The 18,570-nt window shown below is 36.7% G+C and overlaps 1 protein-coding gene across 3 annotated transcripts in view; it reads right to left on the bottom strand.

Annotated features, from left to right (window-relative positions):
* Positions 1-18,570, bottom strand: part of DAP3 (death associated protein 3) — a 27,192-nt gene extending 8,622 nt beyond the window's left edge. Inside the window, exons 1-4 of one of the 3 annotated variants that reach the window (XM_031436120.2) lie at positions 18,462-18,563; positions 6,351-6,404; positions 2,343-2,465; positions 981-1,082 (exon numbers count right to left, since the gene is read on the bottom strand). In XM_031436120.2, coding sequence (XP_031291980.1) covers positions 981-1,082; positions 2,343-2,465; positions 6,351-6,392 — 267 coding nt within the window. In that variant the 5' untranslated portion in view covers positions 6,393-6,404; positions 18,462-18,563. Of the gene's footprint in view, positions 1-980; positions 1,083-2,342; positions 2,466-6,350; positions 6,405-18,392 lie in introns of all 3 variants that reach the window. The other 2 variants (XM_031436119.2, XM_064477830.1) reach the window with 2 other exon arrangements.

Genomic DNA, 18,570 nt, shown 5'->3' with positions numbered 1-18,570 from the left:
CAGCTCAGTGGTAGAGTGCATGCTTAGCATGCACAACGTCCTGGGTTCAATCCCCAGTACCTCCATAAAAAATAAATAAGTAAATAAGCCTAATTACCCTCCCCCACCACTGAAAAAGAAAGAAAGAAAGAAAAAAAACAGTTTAGAGTACCATTACAGACTATTTCTTCTGGTTGTGTCCTATTTCCAAATTTTACGAAATTTTTGATGACAAGGCTGTCTGTGGTCTAGTGTTAGCTCCCTTACAGGTGTCTCATCTAACTTCTTGAAATAAAGCACACTGAAGAAATGACATCCTCTGGCTCCTAAGCTAAAAATCACCTGCACAGTCTAGTTTCATATTTCAATAAGGAATAATTTCTGAGGCTGAAAATAATTGAGCAGGAATTAATCAAAAGAACCAATTATACCATAAACTATGCTTGTAGTTAATTATGAAATCTTTCAACGGCTATAAAGCAAACCCAAGATCACACTCTTTGAGTTGAAGTTATGACCACAGAACTACATTTTCTGAAAATCCATGAGACTGGAAAAGAACAATGAATGATGCATCTAATCCAAATATTTCTGTTTGACTCAGGAATATATTATGTTTTTGCTTTTCTATACATACAAACTGTTTTCATGATATTTTACTAAGGGAAGTATTAAATTAATTTTTATCAATTATTTGAAGGCTGAAGTTTCTAGATATCAGTTGGGGAACACAAGGAAAAGAGTGGGATATTGTTCATTTACTTAAGATTTTGCCTGGCTCCAAAAAGGATTTAAAGTGGTTACCTGCAGATAAGCATTTACTTAAAATAATTATAGTAAAAGCACTATTCACAAGAGATAATCAATAGCTGAATTTATGGGTTTTTTTTTAAAGATTCAAGTTAAATCTTTCATAGTTTTCTACTAATTTAATCCCACCCCTCTGCTATCAACAGCTTGTATTATGAGCTCCCTCCAATTCCCTCCCCTGTTTTGAGCACCTGCATTACAAAGCGAGAAGGCAAGCCATGGGGAAATACAGTCTTCAGATCCTGGAGGGGTATGCTGTAGTGCTGACCCTCATGCTGCTCCCCATGCTTGGCCTATGAGATAAAAATGCAAACTGGTATAATGGATAGAGTGACAAAGATTTTGAAAAAGTAGAAAGGGCCATCTAGACCATACTGAAGAAACACTTCTCTCTCAGAGCTGGGAAAGACATCTTTCATTTCTTATCTTAGACAAAAAAAATGCTCATTGTCCCAAAATTCCACAGTGCATATATAAAGCTGATGTTGGCCTAAATGATGAAGCCAGTTGCTCAGCAACGTAAACCCTAGATGTGGAGGTAGCAGAGACAATTCTTGCCATCTGGATTCTTCTGTGCTGTGTATAGGGATGCTCCAGTCATGTGACAAGATCATCTGCATGCCGCTGTTTCCATAGAAACCCCAGAGGAACTGGCAGATAAAGGGACTACAATTACAGGGAAAGCAAAAAGGCACTTCAATGACTTCATTCACTTATTCTATTTCATTTTGTGCTTGTGAAAGTAGGTGAAGGCTAAAGACATAAATAAAACACACCCTGCTGAGATGGTGTTTGGGTAACGAGTTATTTTTCCCCCTTCCACACAGACAGCATATATTAAGATGGAGCAACTCAGAGGGCAGGGGTAGGGACAAAAAGGGAGAAAAAAGCTATGGGTTCCCTTCACATTTAAGCACAGATCACATAACTCATTTCATTTATGAGAGGCAACAGTAATACTGGGGAAAAAGAAATCAACCTCTAGCCCTATGGAACCTGAAGCAGACTGATTTCTTTAGGATTCTCCATACTATGGTTCATTGTCTATGGCTGGCTACCCATTTCTGTAAATAACATTTTACTGGAACACTGCCACACCCATTGGTTTATGGCAGAGCTAAGTAGTTGTGACAAAGACCACTTCGGCTTATATGCCTAAAATATTTACTATCTCGTCCCTGAAGAAAAAGTCTGCCAACTCACCATACAGTAAGATCAATAACAACTACTAAATTTAATTTCTAAGGAATTGACTTACTTAAGTATTTACTATGTACCTACTCTATGCCAAATAAAACCCTTGGCATGGAGTGAGTTCAATAGTAGGGATTAAATCAGAACAGAAGTGGACTGACCTTCTTGAGTTATATTACCACAGTACTAGGGATGGGGAAGACCTGGGTTCAAGAATGCTATCTGAGGTACTCTGTCTGATACATGTAAATCTGCTTAGCTTCTTTGGGTTTCAGTTTTCCTGACATGTAAAATGTCACAGGCAACACAAATGATAAGCCCAGAAAAAAATCCAATCCATATACACATTAGCAACTCACCGGATCATTTTCACTGGTACGGGAAATAGCTCTGGGACTCTCAGCTGGAACCTGGTTATCTAGGTGAGCAGCAAGGCTTTGGGGTGCCTGGGTCCCCATGTGCAAAACACGTCCAGGGTCCAACTATATAAAAGAAACCATTTCAGTGTTTTGAAATTATTAGGTTTTTTATGCTTACTACAACACTGAGATTTTAAGCCGTATCTGTAACAGAAAAATCACTAACATGCATTTTAGTTTTATATAAAATGAATCTTTGTTATTATTTATAATTCTCTAAGTCCACTCATATTATTCATACTCTAAATCTGTTCCAGCCTGCATTGCTATGTCTGTGCTCTGTCCCATACGGAAACAATTCTGTTAGAGAGACTGTTCAGGAGTATAGCTCAGCCATTAACAACCTAACTCAGGAAACTTCACTTAATGCTCTTGCCCAGTGATAAATGGTGGCCAGTACTATACAGTTCCCAGCTGTCAGGTAATCCTTGTCACCTCAGTTATTAGGGGATTAGTGCAGTGTTCCTATTTGATAGGTATAATTACACTCCCCACAGCAATATTCTTGCTGGCCGTTCTCTGGAATAGAGAATCTTTCATTAAGGATACGTAATGAGGGAATGTGTAAAGCATCCAGCTAAGTGAAAATAAATTGCTCTATAGGCAAGTCAGTGAACTGCATATGGAAACTTCTGAACTGGGGAAGGGTTGGGGGAGAGGATGAAATTTCAGGAGACAAATCTGAGAAAATGCTAACCGGAGAACCCCCAGAGTTTAAGGATAACAGAGCTTGTGTGGAAGCGAAAGATGCCAGCTGCAAGAGAAAGGTTAGAGTATGAAGCCAGCAGAATTAGGAGAACAGGGGTGTGAGACACAGCTGTAATAAGGGAATTGCTTGCCAAGTCAACAGGTAATATAAAAGCTGCCTACTTTTATATTCAGTTTCACCAAGCAGCTTCATGAGTACAGAAAATATGTATCATTTTTGTACTACCTCTCATAACACTTATACCCATTTAACAAGATCTTAAACTCCATAACAACTTTTTAACTGGTATCTTTACCTCTAAATCTTTAACTTTATCTTTCAGTCCAAAAGATTTGTCCTCCCAAATAGGTTTAGCCTTCAGCTAATAAGAAAGCTTGGATGGTTCCCTTCTAATGTCAAAAAAAGGTCTCAAAGTTCTTAGCATGATAATCAAGGCTGCTGCTATGAGTCCAACCTATCTTTCTAGTCCCATTCCTTTATAAACTCTATATTTCAGCCAAACCACCATGCTGACACGTTATTCACTTTCATGTCTTTATACTTCTCATTCTACACCAACTTCCCTCTCTCCCTATTTCAATCTTACCCATCTTTTAAGGCTCATCTCAAGTGTCATATCCTCTGTGAAGATTTGCCAGACATCTCCAGGCAAAAGTAATTATCTTTCTTTCTCTGTCGATAGCATTTTCTTTGTATTGCATGCCATTTTTACTCTGCCTTGAATTACATTTATGGCCTTTGTTAATTGAGTACCCATAAGATGCTAGGCAATATAGCATTATATATGCATTATTTTTGAGCCAAGAATCCTAGAAGACAGGTAGAATATTATGCCTGTTTTAGGATGGGGGATACCAAGGTTCAGGGAAGTTAAATAATTTTGCCTAAGGTCAGAGTTGGTACGCAATGAAACCAGAATTCAAATCTAAGTTGTCAGATTCCAAAATCTATCCTTTTAATTATATCATGTTATCTTATACACAAGTTTGAATCCCATCCTAGGCCACACACACTTGGAGGAGAAGGGATCAAGTTTTATAAATCTCCTTCTCTGAGTACCTAACACACCACAAATACTTCATACTTGTGCCCTGAAATAAAACATCTTTCTTAAGAGACACGTGATGGGGGAGTATGTAAGGCATCGAGCTAAGTGAGAGTGAACTGTACTACATGCAATTCAGTGAGCTGCACATAAAAACTTCTGAACCAGAATCTGCATACTTAATACAAAGTAATCAGGTAAAGTAATACAGTTGCTCCAACTCTGAGTATGCAGAGATGGCAATGCTTATCAAATATCCAAATATTCTTTATTTCCCAGCCTCTTTACAGAGATTGGAGTCACATGATTCGTTCTGGCTAATGAACTACAAACGGAAATAATGTGGGTCAATTCTAGTTAGAACCAGTTAAAAGTGGATATATATTCTCTTTCTTCCCCCTGATGCGGCAATCTTAGAATCTACATGCTAAGATGGCAACCCAAGATGATAAACCTTCTTGTGTCTACCTCCTCCCACATTTGCCTGTAAACCATTCTGAAAATATAGCAACAAGAACAAAATAAAATATATATACACAACACAAACAGTATCACCTGCTGAGTTAAGCCAATGAGAATTTAAGGCGTGTTACTCAGCATAGCAATCTGAACAATACATCCTACTACTGATACAAGTTTCTCAATTCTACTGCCAGAGAAAGCATCGTCTCTAAAAAAAGTAGCAGTCAAGTGGAAAATTAAAGATATTCAAGGGCCACAAGGTGGTGCTATTTCTACAAGAAACCTATGACTTTCTAGTTAAATGTTTTTTGCATCAAATCAGAAGCTAGCAAAATGGATTCCTTACTTCTTAGTGTTATATATTGCATCAGCTAGTCTCTTGTTTCTAGGGAAAACAACCATATGTACAACTGCCTCTGCACGGTTACAGAATGAAAATCATGCAGTTCCTGAAAGAACAGCATTCATGAGCCAATCAAAGTTACTACAAACCAATCTACAAACAGCACAAAATTCTCCTCACTGACATTTCCCTGCAGTTTGGACTCAGTTCTTTCTTGTCTGCTACTAAGGAAGAGGAAATTGTTGCCTTTTACTGTAATTAGTTGGGGCCAGAATCCATCCCTTTGTTGATCTTTACTTTTCATTTTATGTTATAATGATGGGTTATTTTATGTACGTAGGTTTATCGTGAATCCCTGGAAAAAAGATGAATCCTATAGGAGGAAGGGCTCCTTTTCTAGGAAATCTAATCTGTAATTAAATGATCAGATCGATGTGAATAAAAGCCCTTCTGGCTCATTTCTTATCCTTCAGGACTTAACTCTGGGAGGATTCCCTCTGGACCCTACTAATCCAGGACAGGTGCTTCTCCTGGGTGCTGTAACAGCATCATACTATGACAATCATTTATTCATGATTCCACTACTGGACTTTGAGGTCCTAAGAACATGGACCATAAAATGCAACACAGCACAGTGGTTAAGGCCACAAACTCTGCAGTCAAACAGACCTGGCATCTAGTCTAGGCTCGACAACATCACAGCGTGCTACCTTAGGTTAGTTACTTAGCTTTTCTAATCCTCAATTTCTGCATCTGTGAAATGAAGATACTGTCTACTTCAAGGGTTGGTCATGAAGATTAAGAGAAATAAAGCACTCAGCACAGTGCCTGCAACATAATGAATGCCCAACAAATAGTAATCACTATTCATGAAATGAGTTATCTTAGAATCCTGAGTTCCTGCCACACGGAAAGCACCAAAAAACTATTTGCTAAGCAAATGAGAAAATAAAGGAAAGTGACAGAATGGTCTTTCTTACTTATGATTTTGTTATTTTAATCAACTATCAGATATTAGCAACTTATTTTCCTTTTAAGTATTTCATTAAGGGATGATAATCATTAACCCAACTAGAGAATAATAAAAGTTAATAAAGATAATTGCAATTAAGCTTATTTATATATTTTTTAAAATGTTAATTCTCCTGAGACAGGGTAAATCCTCAAGCACAACTAATCTACTAAGACCTGTTATGTGACCTGTTAGGGCACTTGGAAGTGAAGTGTATGGGCAGAGGAATGGAATTGTGACTGTTCTTTTGAGCGTAAACTTGTAAATTAAAGCACTAGTCAGCTGAAGTTCTCCAGAGCATTTTATTCTGGGTACAATGAATCCAAAAAAGAAATCCACAGAGTTTGCACAAAGCATTCAAGTTGTTTAGGACTTACCTTATGAACCCTGGAGATAAGCTTTGTCATTCCTTTCAGCATTATCCCTGCACTCTTAAAAAAAAAAAAATGAAAAGGTGAGCCACAGCTGGGAAAAGATATTTGCATAATGGATCAGTATCTAGGAAAAATAAAGAATGCCTATAAATTGATTTTTTAAAAAATGAGCAGAAGACACAAACAGACATTTCACAAAAAAGGAAATACAAATGGCTGGTAAACCCATGAAAAGATATTCATCCTTATTACAAATAAGGGAAATGTAAACTAAAACCACCACACTGAGATACCACTGACAACCATCACACTGGGAAAAATGAAAAAGACAATAGCAAATGTTCAAGAGGCTATAAAGCACTGGGAACCTTCATACACTGTCAGTGGAACTATAAATACAAGTATCTTGGAAAATAAATATGACATTAGCATTAAATTATGACATTAAAGTTGAAAATGTACATGTCTATGACCCAGGTATTCTGCTCCTTGGTATTTATTCTAGAAAAACACTTATACATGTACACTGGGAAATATGTGTCACAATATTCACAGTAGTAAAGTATGAATTATCAGAAACTGTGAAAAGCCCAAATGTCCATTAGGAGAAGAGTGGATAAACAGAGATATGGTCATACAATGGAACACCATCCAGAAGGAAAAAGAATAAACTGCAGTTACATGTATGACAGATGAAACTCAAAAACTAACTGAGTGAAAACTATAATGTACAGCATGATATAATTTATATAAAACTCAAACACATAAGTACTAATTTCATTATTTGGGGCATATACATGTATGTAGTAAAACTGAAAAAGAAAGGCAAGAGCAGCATTTAGAATAATGCTCACCCTTAGGGAAGAGGTAAAGGGATAAGACTGCAGCAGGGCACACAAAGAAATTGGTAATGATCTATTTCAAATGCTTGATAATGGGTATATGAATATTTGTTTTATTATTTTTAAACAATGTATGTTATATTTATTCATTTACATGGTGGAACTGTTTAATTAAAAAAAAACCCTAATCAAGTGGGAGCTAAAAAACATTTAAAGTACTTAAATGCAACTCTCAGTATTCAGTAGTGATAGCATAACCAAATCAGATCTCCAGGTAATTACTTCATTTTTGGCTAATAATTTTCACCTTTCTTGTATTCAAAACCTTTAAAGCAGCAGCGACAACAGTGTTGCAGTAGTTCATTTAACAGTAACAGCTACAACAAAAGAGTTGCTCATTTATTCAACAGTTACTGAGCACCTATTGTGTGCCAGGGCCTGTGAATAAGATGGTGAACAAAGATGTTACAGTCCCTAAACCAACAGAACTTACAGTACTGTTAAGAGATGACACAAACTCCTTTGAATTCCATCTCCTTTTAGTTTTCAAGTTTACTTTTTAATAAAGATGCCAACACATTCCTTAATTCAGTTATTCAAGAAGTGTGTGATGTGCTTCCCACATGCCCACGTGACACAGAGTATACAGTGGTGAACAAGACCAGCATGGTCTCTACTGGCCTGCCTCCCATTTACATGTGGGATTCCAGGGCTCCTTTGCTGTGTTTCTAAGTCTAGAGCAGCAGTTCCAAAATGACTTCGAGAATATTAACTAGTCATAAAATGCACCAATGCTCTCTGGCCAAAGAAATTTGAGAATGCCATATAGCTATATATTTCTTGAATAATTACAATATGTACATATTAGCTTATTTAAAGGCTTTGGGAAAAACTATAGTAAAAAGACTTCATTTTAATCCAAATTTATTTGGCCTTGGAACCCTTGGAACTTCTCTGTTGCAAAATACTATTGACAATATTCTCCTGGATGCTAGTGGAGGGCTGCTGCTGTGGAGTAAGGCAGTGGCTGTGAGCATGTGCCCAGGCCTGAAGATGAAGCTCCGCTAGGCCCCAGGCAGAGGTGAGGTCCCCTCTGTCCCCTGTTCTTTATCTGTCTTACATTGCCTCCACTGCTGTCTAACACCATTCAACGCCCACCACCACCAGCTGCTGCCTAATCCAACTGTGCAGAAAAGAGCTAAAAGAGCAGGCCTAAGACTGCTATCCTTAGAAAGGCCTGGTTGCAAGGTTGCCCCTTAACCAGTGTCTGGGAACTTGGATTTCAGGAGAGTTCCCATCATTCCCAGAATTGGTAAGAGTGGGCCACTGTGCCTAAGCTACTTATATAAACAACATGGTTTACATTAAACATCTACTTTCCTTTTGGGAGTCTGAAATTTTAGCACATGTTAGACAGATATGACTACATAACCAGCCCCAATAAAAACCCCAGGCACTGAGACTCTATTAAGCATCCCTGGGTGGCAACATTTTATGTGTTGTCACAACTTTTCGTGGAAGGAATTAACTGTGTCCTGTGTGATTCTACTGGGAAAGGACTCTTGGAAGCTTATACCTGGTTTCCTCCAGATTTTGCCCAATGTGTCTTTTCTCTTTGCTGATTTTGCTCTGTATACTTCTGCTGTAATAAATCATAGCCATAAGTATAATGTGCTGACTTCTGAGTGCTCCTAGGGAACCAAAGGGGTGGTCTTGGTAAATACCAACACAACCACCCAGTGGCCACCACCACCCAGCATTGATCTCCACTTGGTACTCAATATCACCTGATACCTACCATCACCTGGCACCCAACACCACCATCTCTGACCAGCTCCATTTTCTTAACATCAGTTCTTCTCAGTCTTCTCCTATTTCAACTATCTCAACTCCCTGCCTCCTCCAATACTGTCCTTTCCCATTTGTGACCAGCTACAACTCTTATTTTTTAAGGAAATTTTGAAGTTGATTTCAAAATTCATATGAAAATGTGATGGACTCAGAATAGCCCATATAACCTTAAAAAAAAGAACAAAGTTGGAGGGCTTATATTCCTGATTTCAAAACTGACTACAAAGCTATAGTAATCAAGACAATGTGGTATTAGCATATGCCTATAGATCAAATATGTCTGATTCATATATCTACAGATCAATGGAACCAAGTTGAGAATTCAGTAATAAACTCTTACATCACAGTCAGCTGATTTTTAACGTGGGTGCCAAGATAGTTCAATGGGGGAAAGAAGAGTCTTTTCAACAAATGGTGCTGGGACAAGAAGATATCCACATGTATAAGAATGAACTGACCCCTACCTCATATCAAATATAAAAATTAACTCAAAATAGATCACAGACCTAAATGATAGTACTAAAACCATAAAACTCTTAGAAGAAAACACAGGAGTAAATCTCTGAGACCTTGGATTAGGCAATGGTTTCTTAATGACGCCAAAAGCTCAATTGACAAACATAAAAATAGATACTGGGACTTCATCAAAATTAAAAACTTCTGCTTCAAAGGATACTACCAAGGAAGTAAAAGTTAACCCATAGAATGGGAGAAAATATTTGCAAATTATATATCTGATAAAGGATTTGTATCCATAATACATAAAGAACTCTTTACAACTTAATAAAAAGACAAGGTAACTCAAAAATGGGCAACAAATTTTAACAGACGTTTCTCCAAAGAAGATATACAGTGGCCAATAAGCACGTGAAAAGATGCTCAACACCATTAGTCATTAGGAAAATGCAATGTGATACCACTTCACACTCACAAGGATAGCTAAAATAAAAAAGAACAGACAATAACAAGTGTTGGGGGAGGATGTAGAAAAACTGAATTCCTCATACATTGCTGCTGGGATTGTAAAATGGTGCATTCACTTTGGAAATGTTTAGCATTTCCTCAAAAGTTTAAACATGGGAGTTACCAAATGACCCAGCAATTCTACTCCTAGTTATATACCCAAGAGAAATGAAAATATGTACACACAAAAATTTGTGCACAAATGCTCACAGCAGCATTATTTACAATAGCCAAAATGCAGAAATAATCCTAATGTCCATCAACTGATGAATGAATTTTTAAAAATGGTATAGCCATTCAATGGAATATTAATCAGTAATAAAAAGAAATGAAGTTCTAATACATGGTACAACATGGATGAATCTTTAAACACAAAGAAAGAAGTCTATCACAAAGGACCACATGTAATGTAATTCTAATTATATGAAATCTCAATAATAGGCAAATCTGTTGAGACAGAAAATTAGATTAGTGGCTGTCAGAGGCTGAGAGAGGGGAGAATGAAGACTGATTACTGATAGGTTCTTTTTGGGGTGATGAAAATGTTCTAAAATTAGATAGTGGTAATGGTTACACATCTCTGTGAGCATGCTAAAAACTCACTGAATTGTATACTTTAAAGATATTGAGTTTTATGGTATGTGACTCTCAATAAAGCAGCTAGTAAAAAATGTTGCTTTTTAGCCATATTAAAATAACAGCAATAGCAGAAGCTAACACGCACTAACTACTATATGCCAATGTACGAATGTACATTATATGCTTTATGTTATTTTATCATCACAGCATCCTTTGAAGCATTTTATCAGCTGGTGCTACATAATAAACCACCCCAAAACTCAGTGGCTTAAAACAATAACCATTATTGCTCACATGTCTATAGGTATAGGCTGGCTAGCTCTTTTGCTCTGCGCCATATCTCGCTATCTCTGAAGGGCATCCTCATGGATCTGAGGTTGGCCTCAGCTGGGATGACTGATTCTGCTCTACATTGTCTCTCATCCTCTTCAAAGTGTGGCTTGGACTTGTCACAGCAGTAGTGAAGGCCCAAGGGAGCTAAAAATGATCTCTTCAGACCTGGCTCAGAACCAGCACAGTCTGTCACATTCTATTTCAGACCATATAAGCCAACCCAGATTCAAAAGGTGGGAAGAAGCAGATTTTACCTCTTTATGGGAGGATCTGCAAAATCAATTTTTCTGACATTTGGAAACCACTGTACTGTTAAAAAAAATGGACAAGCTTGGAGCTAAATGTAATTATTGGACTTCAGAGCCAACATTTCTCATCACTATACCATATTTCTTCCAAGGTGGTTTCAACACTCTATTTGTGTAGCTATTCGTTGATTTTAATCTTGGCTAAGAATAAGTGAATTATTAAAATTCATTTTTATTAATTTGAACCTTATTTTAGTTTAGTCTTCTTTATTAATAAGTTTTTGAAGGTTCACAATTTTTAACATTTTGTTATAAAGTTAACCAATGAGAACTAAAAGTTGTTTTGATAAAATTCTAAATCAGAAATTATGGGATAGAGTTATAGTTTCATATCAATTTCAGCATCAAGGGAAATTCAGCTTATATTTTGTATGCCCAGTATAACAAACCTTGAATCACACAGATAAGTGTTGCAAATGGTAACCATTTGTAATAGTTTCTTAGCTTTTATTAAAAAAAAAATTTAGACTAAAAGAACTGCAAAGATAGTACAAAGGGCTTTCTTACACCCTTCATCCAGCTTCCCCTAATGTTAACATCTTACACAACCAAGTACAATTATCAAAATTAAGAAAGTAACCTTGTTACAATACTGTTAACTAAACCACAGACTTTATTTGGATGCCTCCAACTTTTGTGATAATGTCCTCTTTCTGTTTCAGGATCCAATGCAGGATCCCACTTATGGAGAGCTGGATGTTTTTCTGAATTAATCACCAACAAGTTACCTACCCTTTAAAAATTGTGTGAAAATTAAAAATCTGAAAACTATATCCTCAGTGATCTCATTCAAGTAACAATTTAACAGGATATAGTTACTTGACTTCTGCAGCATAGCCCAGATCAGTGGTTCTCAATGTTGGCTACACATTACAATCACCTGGATATAACTAAAACTTCTGATGCCCAGACTGTATCTCAGACCAATTAAATCACAATCTCTGTTAGTGAGACTCAGACATAGGTATATGTTAAAATTCCCCCGCTGATTGCAGTGTGCAGCTAAAAGTGAGAAAGACTGCACAGATGTCAATGGTTAAGGGAATTTCAACCCACTTAGGTAACATGTAGTCTTTGGGTATAGTTATTCAACCAATTAAACATTTAGTATGTACTTCTCCAAAAAGTCATGATGAGACTGTCAAATGTCTTACTTGAATGAAGATATGATACATAATGGCATTATTTTGATTTACCATTCTAGAAATTCTGACAAAAAAGGATATTAGTCTGCCATGACTTTTTCTCTATTGAAATTAGACTAATTTCTTTTTTTTTTTTTTGAAATTAGACTAATTTCTTGATGATCATTAATTCTTTTTCTAAAACAGAGCTTTTCAGCTGGGGCAATTTTGCCCCCAGGGGACATCTGGCAATGTCTGGTAGCTTTTTTGGTGGTCACAACTTAGGGGAGTGGTGCTACTGGCTATCTAGTGAATAGAGGCCGGGGATTCTGCTAAACATTCTGCAGTGCACAGGAGAGCTCCCACAACAAAGAACTACCCAGCCCCAAATTTCAATAATGCCAGGGTTAAGAAAGATTATTCTGAATCTTGAGTCCTATAGGAAAAATTTAGCTCATGAAGACCAATGTCACTGTTTTCACAATTTCAGTCAGAAAAAAACAGAATTTGTGATGCTGCATTTTAAAAATAATCCTCATAATAACTATTTCCCCAAATTTGGATTTCTAGAACAGCATTAGGGATACAGAAGTAAAGGAGTTTCTCTAAAGCGGACTGAAAATGACAAACTTCAACAGTATACATGTCTCCAAGCTCTCAGTGTTCCAACACTAGGTGTTTTTGCTAGAAACAATACACATTTAGTCTCCAAACGACACAGGAGCAAGTGATGGTGCAATTTACAACCTTCTAATGGGGAAAGCAAAGAAAGAAGGGAATGGAAGGGACTATGACTGCTTCCTAGGCTAGAGAATATTCTGGATAATTCTCAACAAACCTAGAAAATTCCTCAACAAATCGACTCTAGACTGGTGAAACATCTGAGAGGTGGGTCTCTAAAGGCTTCACAAAAGGCATGTTAAGTGTACATACCCTGGCTTAACACCCTAGAATTTTAGGGCTGAGTGACATACCTATATTGATCTCAAGCCAATTATACATTTAGATTACGGTTCTGAAGTAGGGACCCATAAAGATAATGACTTAAAGAAAAAAGATATACACAAAACAATCTTATCTATTATGGTGTTAATGTTGCAGGTACTTTTTTGATTTTTATTTCATTAATGTTATTAACAACAATTAGCAATATTAATATTGTTTATGTAATAAAACTGTCCAAACTTCAGTAAGGTGTCCATATTAAAAAAGCAGTTTTTATGAGACCCAAGGAAAACCATTTTTATAGTGATTAAATACACAGAGGTCCCTATGTATATAGAATTATTCAACTGCAACACTGTTTCTAATATTTAAAAAATGGAAAGAACCTAAATATCTGTCCACAGTGGATAAACAGCATATCCATACAATGGAACACCACGCAGCTGTTTGAAAAAACAAAACAATCCCAGAAGCTCTCTCCATATTAATGAGGAAAAACCTCCAATATATACTAAGTAAAAAACAAAACAAAAATGAAGTGCAGAACAACATATATGGCAAGCTGTCATTTGTGTAAAAAAGGGGAAATCTATCCAATTTGTTTGTAAAAAGGTAACTATTTTGAAGGATATACAAAAATTGATAATAGTTTGCCTTCAGGGAGAGAAAATGGGTTCTTGTGGGGGCAGGGAAAGAGGGAGAGTGGTATCTTGTACTTTTTGAATTCTTTTTTAAAATTTTTTTAAAAAAAATTTTAACACAAATTTTAAAAGTTACTTTCCATTTACAGTTAGTACAAAATATTGGCTATATTCCTTGTGTTGTACAATACATCCTTGAGCCTATCTTATACCCAATAGTGTGGATCTCTCACTCCTCTACCCCTTTATTGCCCCGCCCTCTCCCACTGGTAACCACTAGCTTTTCTCTATACCTACAAGGCTTCTTGTTTTTTGTTATATTTACTAGTTTGTTGTATTTTTTAGATTCCACATATAAGTAATATCATACAATATTTGTCCTTCTCTGTCTGACTTCTTTCATTTAGCATAATGCCCTCCAAGTCCATCAATGTTGCTGTGCATGGCAAAATTTTGTTATTTTTTATGGCTGGGTAGTATTCCACTATATATAGATATTACACACACACACACACTCATATATAAAACTTGTTTATCCATTCATCTGTTGATGGACACTTAGGTTGTTTCCATGTGTTGGCAATTGAAAATAATGCTGCTATGAAAATTGGGGTGCATGCATCTTTTTGAATTAATGTTTTTTTGCGGGGGGGCTATACACCCAGGAATGGAATTGCTGGGTCATATAGTAATTCTATTTTTAGCTTTTTGAGAATGTACTTTTTGAATTCTGAACCATGTTCCTACCCAGGTAAAGAGTAAATTTTTAAAAAATAAATCAACAACCCCCTAATGAATCCTTTAAATCTACCCTCGGAAATGTCTGATAAACTCTTTGGTTTCTCAGATGAGTATCTTTCATATAACACTCTCTGCAGGAAAAAACTACATTGTTTTAAGCTAGTAAAAATGTCTTTTCTCTCTCTCTCTCTCTCAAGTTTCCTATCTGTAAAACAAGGATAAGAACTAGAGTAGTGTTTTCCAGACATCTTTTCTCCCTCTGGTAATATAATTTTTACCAAGCTAAGAGCAATTTAAAGTACTAAACATATAAAAGATATACAAGGGCTTTGCTAGGAAAAGCAGGAATAAGGAGTATCTGCTTTGATGTTCCCTTTCTTTCAGCTACTAAAGCACATCAGTAAAAATCCAGGGCTCAAAAAAACTCAAGCAACCATAATAGCTATAAGCTAACATTTACGAAACACTGTCTGTAGGTCAGGCACTGTTCTAAGAGCTTTATGTGAATTAACTTGTATCTTCAAAACAATTCTATGATGTTAGTATTATTATATCCAATTTACAAACAAAAATACAGAGTGGCAAGTATGGCAGAATAGTTAACAGCATGGACTCAAGAATCTAACTGCTAGGATTTGAAACAGGGATCTTTTACTTAATAAGCAAGTTACTTAAACTTTTGTGTCTATTTCCTCATGTCTAAAATGGAAGTATCTAAATATAGGATTGTTAAAAGGATTAAATGACTTATAAATACCAGTTATTACTACTACAAAGTTTCTACACAAGTTTACACTGCTACCAAAGAGAAGAGCTAAGCTTTGAACCCAGGCAGGCTGACATACATATTTCTACTTTGCTAAAAGGCTGAAGCATGAGTTTAAAGTTGTGGTACCCCAACAAAAATTTCAGAGTTCTCCCTTGTTAAATAGACAATTAACAGAAAACAGACTATTACATTTACACAGCATTTACCATAACTTGTCAAATGTAAAGTCTACCCTGATGGTGTTCCAGTACGTTTTATCTTTAAAAACTTGAAACTTTATTTTAAAAATGTACACTGAAGAGCTTTTCCTGCTAATCTGCATTGCATTTAGACAACATTCCAGCAAGGAAGCACCATGAAATAAATGTTTAATTACTTCTATTCTAGCAGGGAAGTTTGAGGGCAGTTTAGCTAAGACTGCTGCTATACAGCAATATCACAGAACTTAGCTGTGTATTTACAGCTTGAGGACTGATGCCAGGAGAAGCAGAGCAGTAGGGAAACACTGGATATCTAGGCAGCTTTGCTGAGTACCTATCACTGTACTTAACGAAGTTTCACTTACATCATACTCTCATTTAAGTTAAAGCACCAAACCACCAACCAGAGTACTTCAGAGGCTAGTCATCATTTGGCTCCCCTTTCTGTGTAATTTTCCTACTGCTGCTGTAATGAATTACCACAAACTTGGTGTCATAAAACAACACAAATTTATCATCTTAGAGTTCTGTGGTTTAGAAGTCCAAAAATCAAAGTGTCTGTAGGGTTGTATTTTTTCTAGAGGCTCTAGAAGAGAATCTGTTTTCCTGACTTCTCCAGTTTTTACAGGTTGCCCTTTCATCTTCAAAACCTGCAACAAGCGGTCAAGCCTGTGTCATACTGCATTGCTCTGACACTGACTCTTGGGTCTCCCTCTTCCATTTTTAAAAAACTCTTGTAATTACAATGGGCCTATCAGATAACCCAGGATAAACTCCCTATTTTAAGGTTAGCTGATTAGTGACCTTAATTCTCTCTTGCCATGTAATATAATGTATTCACAGGTTCCAGGGATTGGGACATGGACATCTTTTGGGAGAACTATTACTCTGTTTTCCATACTTTCCTTGGTTCAAAGAATTCAGGGTTCATTCATTCAGTAAGGTTATTTTATTCAGCACTTAATGTATTTTAGTCTCTCGTAGGCACTGGGACACACACTAAAGAGCAGAATACTATCTTTCATGTCTATATTTAGCTGACAATTCAGTTACTGAAAGCTAAAGGCAGAAACCATAAGTAACCTTATTTATATACCAGCGCAGTGGAATTGCATTAAAAGTATTCTTCTTTGTAGCATATGCAATTATGTTGCTGATGAGAAATTTTACTATGAAGGCAATGTGGTATAGTGAAAATAGTTAAGTTTTTAAGAGACAATCTAAAACCAAAATCTAAAGTTACTGGACCTCTTTGAGCCTCAGGCTTCTCACCTGTAAAATGGGGATAAGATGACCTATTTCAGTGTTTTTCATTAGAAGGATTAAACAGGAACACAAGTTCCACTGACATGGTATTCCACAAATGTTAATTCTCTTTCCCTTCTCATATTTTAATTATCTATATTCATTTCAACATTCCCATGACTTACTTTGCACTAGACTACAAAAGAACATAAAAGAAATGTTAGATGAATATACGTATGTAGGTGCATGATTGGGACATTGTACTGTACACCAGAAATTGACACATTGTAACTGAGTGTACTTCAATTAAACAAATAAATAAATAAATAAAATAAGTTTAAATTAAAAAAAAAAAAGAAATGTTAGACTTAGTCCCTGCCTTCAAAAACAAAAATAAAAACAAAAACAAAACGTTCTTGGTAGGATAACACACTTGTATACACGACAATTAAACAAAGGCTCCTAAATGGCTCCACGAAAGAGGACTTAAGATACGGCTCGGAAAAACAAATATACAGTAAGGTAATTAAGGCAAATTTTCTTTTTCCTCTAAAAAAAAGAAAGAAAGAAAAAAAAAAACCAAACCCAAAACCTGATCAATGTATTGAAACAGGGTAAGGGGGAAATTTAGGAGTGTCTGCTTGAACTTTAGAGCCTGAATAGGCCTTTGAGATTAATCTAGCACAGTGATTTTTCAAACCATTCCCAGGTCCCTCAAAGCCCACAGATATGAAGGAAAGGGAAACCCAAGTGGATCCCTCCCCTAATTTATTCTGCTTTACCTTTTGGGTGAAACGAAAGATTTAGAATAGAAAGCTTTGGGATTATCTATGGACTTTTAATAGTTCATAGTTCTCTTGAATTCAGTTAACACGAAAAAGTAAATGTTCATACAGAACTTTGAGAAACAAGTTATCAGTAGCCACAGAAATCTAACGGACCTAATCTTGCATTGTTTTATTAACGATTTGGAAGAACAGGAAACAAACTACCAATTACACCCACAAACTTTATCGACATCATGAGCACTGTGAACGGTAACACTCTGCACTTTCCTTGTGCCTAGGAGCTACTTTTACTTTACATGTATTTTATCACACACCAATCCTGAAGGTAGATTTGGAGTTAACTATTTTTATGTCCAATTTTTCGTTTCCTGTTGATAAGGAGCCAAGAAAAATAACTTTCTTAATGGCACACATGATATGAGAGACCGAGTCTTGACCTGAACTCGAAATAAATGGTTTCTTTATCCTCTAACATCAGGCTGCCTAATGAGGTCAAAAATATATCATTCATCCATAGGGATTGCGTAAAAGCGCACAAAAACATCATCGCGTATAAGGAGTGGTGTGAAATCCGAGAAATCTAAGCTTAAAAAGGAAAATAAGAAAGACAAAGCCGACCACCGCGCCGGTTCTTCCTTGGGTCTCAGGTCTCCAACACAGAGCCCGGAAGGAAGCCCCCTAGGAGGGTCGCCGGTTCTACTGGCCTCACTCCCTACCTCATGTAGGTTCCGAATCCTGCTCCTTTCCCTCATGGACACAACCCCCGTGCCGGTCCATTCCCTCACCGAGAGTCGCGGACGAGCTCTCCTGACGCGGTGAACCGCAGACACCGTCAAGGACCGGCTCCACGGCGCTCGTCCCGCAACAGAGAAGCAAGCTCCGGTCGAATGGCAG

Source organism: Camelus dromedarius, chromosome 23 (assembly GCF_036321535.1).
Source record: "Camelus dromedarius isolate mCamDro1 chromosome 23, mCamDro1.pat, whole genome shotgun sequence".
Taxonomy (NCBI): Eukaryota; Metazoa; Chordata; class Mammalia; order Artiodactyla; family Camelidae; genus Camelus; species Camelus dromedarius.
Note: the sequence above shows the minus strand (reverse complement) of the source record. Positions and strands in the feature narration are given on the sequence as shown.